The sequence below is a fragment of the Nannospalax galili genome, unplaced genomic scaffold (genome assembly GCF_000622305.1).
Source record: "Nannospalax galili isolate Female #2095 unplaced genomic scaffold, S.galili_v1.0 scaffold169, whole genome shotgun sequence".
Lineage (NCBI taxonomy): Eukaryota > Metazoa > Chordata > Mammalia > Rodentia > Spalacidae > Nannospalax > Nannospalax galili.
In genome coordinates this window covers 4,422,168-4,427,286 of record NW_008360327.1, presented here as the reverse complement: position 1 = coordinate 4,427,286, position 5,119 = coordinate 4,422,168, and the positions used below count along the sequence as shown (strand labels likewise).

Below are 5,119 nucleotides of genomic sequence, written 5' to 3'. Positions count from 1 at the left end.
CTGCCCCCGCCTCCGCCCCCGCCTCCGCCGCCCCCACCGCTGGCCAAGACGGTGCGCGGCGGGAAGAGGAAACACCGACCGCAGCCCCCCACGCAGCCCGCGGCGCCGCCCCCGCAGCAGCCCCTTCCCCAGGAGGAGGATGTGAAGGCCAAAAGGCCTAGGAAGTCGCGAGCCAGCGAGAGCGATGTCCTTCCCTAGGGCGCGCCTGGGAGTCTGGACCACGGCCGGGGACTGATGCGGGGCGAGCGCAGCATCCGGGATGGGGCCCGATGCCCAGGGCAGGCAGGATGGCCAGAGGGCGGGGTGGAGCCATCCGGAGCTCTTGGGGTAGCAGAGCAAGGGGACACCTCCAAAGGCAGTTGTCTGTGCAGTACAGCAGTTCCCAAGCCAGCGGCACGTCAGTGTGGCCGGATCCTCACAGGCAGCGGAAGACCTTTGAGCAGCAAGCCGGTGCTCTGTGATGGCCACCTGACCTCCCACATCCCAGGTGTGCCCTTGATTCCAATTTCATTCGCTGGTCAGGAAAATCGAATGGGAAACACCCTCCATTAGCAAACATTCCAAGGGGGAGAAAAGCTGCAAATTTATCAACTGGCTTTGTTGTAAGCCACTTCCACATAATTGGTTTTTATTTCTTTGGGTTTGCAAACTCGGATAGGCTTTGGGGCACCAAGATCATCTTCAAGTGACCCGAAAGATGAATCTTTCCGTTAACAACACAGTTGCTCAGATGGAATCTTGTGATTAGAAGGTGGAATTGCAGTGATAGGCGATCTTCCTGTCCGTACACTGATCTTTGAATTGTCCGTTCCTGCTTTTCCTCTGTTTATTGTAAGTTCGTGTGACCCTTTCCTTAACTTGCTGCCTTCTTTTTCTTGGTACACATCTAAATTATGTAAACTTTACCTGTGTTGTAAAGTTCATTCCTGGCGCCCTGTCTCAAGGAACTGGCTTTGAACCCCAATCATTGTGTAACAGATAGTATTGATAGAAGCCTTTGAGTAAGTGACTCAGAACAGCCAAGGGATATGTTGACCCAGGCATCAGCCAGGTTATTTTTATACTTAAAATGTATCAGAGAAGAGGCAGGATGAAATGGTTTTAACACCCCACAGCAAGTAAAATAACTGATAAGCCGCCAAAAAATCAAAATCCCACATCCACCAGAAAGTCTAGCAATGCCTTGGTACTGGTGTTTTTTGTTTGTTTGTTTGTTTCTGTTTTGTTTTGTTTTTATACAAAGAGCTGCCACAGGTTGTTGAGAAAAGGAAACAAAAAAGACAATAGAAGTCCATTATCTCTTAATAATTATTTCTTAAAAGCAAATAGGAGTAAGTGTTCTTATCTAAAAAAAAAATAATAATAAAATATTCAAAGGGTATCACCACTCCAGTTGTATCAAGCCACCTTGGACAAAGTATCCAAATTGTGGTTGCCTTAATACACTAAAAACGCTGTTGTACATAATGTAATTATAACTCTATCAGTCTGCATGGATGCAAACTGTGTGTGACAAATCGTCTTTTAAATGGTCAATTTCAACTGTACACTTCTCATCCACGTTGTACCCTAGCACTGGTTTAGTGTGGACAATATTCCATCTCTAGTATCCATTTCCAAAGCTCAAGTAAAACATGTTAAGAAGACTCAGAATGAATATGAAGTTATCCCATTGCTGTAGATGTTTTTTAAAAGTCAGGTGTGGAAATTTCAAATAAGTATATTCAATTTCCTTCCTCACTCTCCCCCCTTACCTCCTTTAAGACATCGAATACCTGGTACGGTAGATCAGAGAGAAAGACACGGAGAGAGATCTGAATTTTCTAATGGGAATTAGAATATCTGGTTTACATCCAAATTAAGTTTCTTTACAGGGAGTTGGGACCAGCTAGAAATTGTATTATCACTTTGAAACACAGTATCACTTCCTTAGAGAGAGATGGCTCTTTGGAGGAATATAAGCAAGTAAGTGAGAAATATCTATGGTAGTAAATTTTAAAATCCCAAATTAATATGCTTGTAAATATCACTGCTGTGTTGTGGCACTGACAGTGGGTTGAAATTACCTACGTCCTGTCCTGCACTGTCACTACAGATTTTATATCATTGGCCTACTGCGTCAATTTCATTGAATCTAGAAATATGTAAGTTTAAAGGACTATAATTTAAAGTTTATAGCCTAGATATTCAGTTTGTGACCTGGGTTGACCTGTGGCATTTCATACAATTTGAACGGCAAAATCAAGCCAGCCCTTTTCTATCTGTCATTCCAAAGCCAAGTCTGAATGGTTTCAAAGTCACCAGGAGGAAGGTTTAGATAACCCTTTACCCAACCATTGCTATGAAAGAGCAGCCATTTCCATTCAATGAAGCCATAAAGAGATTCCTCTTCCTGTTGGACTTTGAAGATCCTTTCCCTCCTTCTCTCACCCTTTGTCCTTCCCATAGGGTGCAGTCTCCCACCAAAGTCAACTAACCCTTGCAGAGGGGAGCAAGCTGGTGCTCAATAAACCTCAAAGAAGATCCAAACTTTAATTGACATTAACCTCTAAATAAATGAGAAACTCAGTTATAAATTTTGGTTAGAATTTCCAAACCAATGTTAAGATTCCCGGAGAGATACAACAGAGTTCAGCTTAAACATGAATTTGGGTCCGTTATTGACTCCCGATCAGATGAGTCAAATGCAAATCCTCCATGAGTAAACTGAGAAAATAGTTTGGGAAAACCACAGAGGACCAAATCAGAGCTGTGCTACACAGCAGCTGAGAGGTGGAAGCAAGTCCAGTCACCTACACAGTGGCTCTCCACCGCCCATCGACTCCCGCACTGTCACTCTGCTTTTTTCCACCCTTCTGTTTCATCAGCCTGACTCACTGATGCAGCTATTTCTGTGTTCCCTAACTACCCTCCTAGCCTATTCTCTGCTGTCCTGGCCTCCCAGGAGGCCAATTGAATTTCACATCTAGTTGGTTAGCGAACCAGGAAGAGAAGCCTGTTTGGAGGTCCTTAACCACTCAACACTGCCTTCCAGGGATGCATTTTTATGTTGACAGGGGTCATTTGATATGCTTAAGACTATTTTACAGCCCCACCAAACATTTTGTAATACCTTGCCTTTCATTTATTTTTTTTTCTTTTTAGAATACGCTCCTTCAGCAAGTAGGTACGAACCCACTTATACTCTAAGGAGAACAATTAGGGTTGATAGGATGAAATCTAGATATTAGAGCTCCTTGAAGGTGCTGATGGATCTTTAATCCACCTTACTAAGGGACTAGCAAGCCATTTGCTTTTCAACCCCTCATCTCAAATGAGAGGAACAGAAGTTTAACTTCCTCAAATAGCCCAGCCGTGGCTATAAGCCAAGGAAGAAAGGTCAGAGGACGGGAAAGCATGTAGGGTTGCTTTGTGACTTGGCAGGACCAGGACTTAGCAGTCACTGCAGCCCAGGGAGGGTGACTAAGAGCTGGCAGTAGATTAGATGTTAACTTGGCTGCTGTCTGAAATGGGAGGCCGTGTTCGATGGCAGTCAAAATGTGTGTTCTGCACATTTCTAGGTCTATAAATATGATAAGCAAGTGGTGACAGAATTATAGTATAAGGTGATATATTACAAGCAGATCATAAAGGATTTGGTATTAGGACTTAAGTAGAAAATTCCACTCCTGGCTTATTACTCAACAATATGCAGATAATGAGCTTGTGGGGTATATTTTTTTCCCCTATCACTAGGAAGATTGACCTGGGAATGGTCTAAAGTCTCTACAGATATTTCCAAAGCCTTTAAATGCCAACTGTAGCATAGAGAGAGGGAGTGGCAGGAGCCGAAATGCCTCAAAAGCCATTTAAGTGTTATGTCAGAGGATTTTCAGTCCTACTCACTATGTAAGAGTAGATAAATATAGACATTTTTCTCGACACTACCCTATCCTATCACAATGGTCCAAATGCCAGAGCTTACAGATAATGTCATCACAGTGCCTAGAAACTCAAACTGTAATATACTGTAGCATTTTCTTGGTGTTTCTTAAAGTTTCTTTCCACAACAAAAGGCTCCTTCTGCCTCATGTTTCTGAGAGAGTTCACCCCACTGAGGAGCCTGCCTTCCCTATTGGACTCAGTCACTTGGGGAACAGTCATAGAAGCACATATCAACCAAGGAAGAAACTTCCTGGATATCTAGCTCCCACTTGCCCAGGTATAATAAACACTAAAGGGGGGGAATTGAAGAGCTGCCAACTGGTCAACCTGGAAGGGCAGTTCCGCCCTAGATTGGTGTCTTTCTTTTTCTTCCTTTTTTAAAAAATCTATTTCTTAAATAATAATAAATGCACATGATGTGTTAAATATGTACATATATATTTCAAAAGAAAAAATGGGGCACAAGATTGTCTTACAAGTCGTGCTGGCTAATTTTTAGTTTGTATTCATAAGTGGTTTTTAAAAGCCTTTTTTAAAGTGTAATTTGCATGTTCTACTTTGATTGTATGTAAACATATTTTAGAACAAAAATGTATTTGTATTTTATTGAATATAGAGGCAAGAAAAATTGTACATTGTTTGAAATGTTCTTTTTGTAACAGTTTTTATTCATAAAGCATTTTTGTACATTTAAAATGAACATGGACTTGCTGTCATTTGAGGCGTAGCGACATCTGGCATGCTTTACTGTCATGCTCTTCCATGGTCTTAGATGTTGGGTTTTAAAAATTTTTTTCTAAAAGAAAGCTCAGTCTTTTTCGCTACCAGATCAGGTTAGCACAGTATAGGCACTTAACTATTAAAAAAAAAAGTTGATCCTATTCATATGTTATTCATTGTGTGAAATTAAAGACATTCAATTCAGTCTAACATGAGTTGTGAATTCTTTTGTTTTATTTTCCATCTGGTTCACATCAGTAAGCACTTTAAATAGCATTTGAGGGTTTATTCTCACACCAAGTGGACACAGAATCATTGACAAAATTCTAACCTAACCTCTCTTGGGTGATGCTGGGAAATATACTAGGCAAGATTTGAGTCCAATTTTCTGGGTTTATGTTCAGAGAATATTCCTACCTGGATATCCAGTGAGAAGTAATTCACAGCACTGTAGACTTCCTATTAAAGCCAACTG

The 5,119-nt window shown here is 41.7% G+C and overlaps 1 protein-coding gene across 1 annotated transcript in view; it reads left to right on the top strand.

Moving 5' to 3' along the window:
* Positions 1–4,854, top strand: part of Setbp1 (SET binding protein 1) — a 400,094-nt gene extending 395,240 nt beyond the window's left edge. The window contains exon 7 of the mRNA XM_008825920.2: positions 1–4,854. This exon is cut by the window's left edge and continues 22 nt beyond it. Within this exon, the coding sequence (XP_008824142.1) occupies positions 1–198 (198 nt within the window). The 3' untranslated portion in view covers positions 199–4,854.
* Positions 4,855–5,119: the final 265 nt, after the last annotated feature.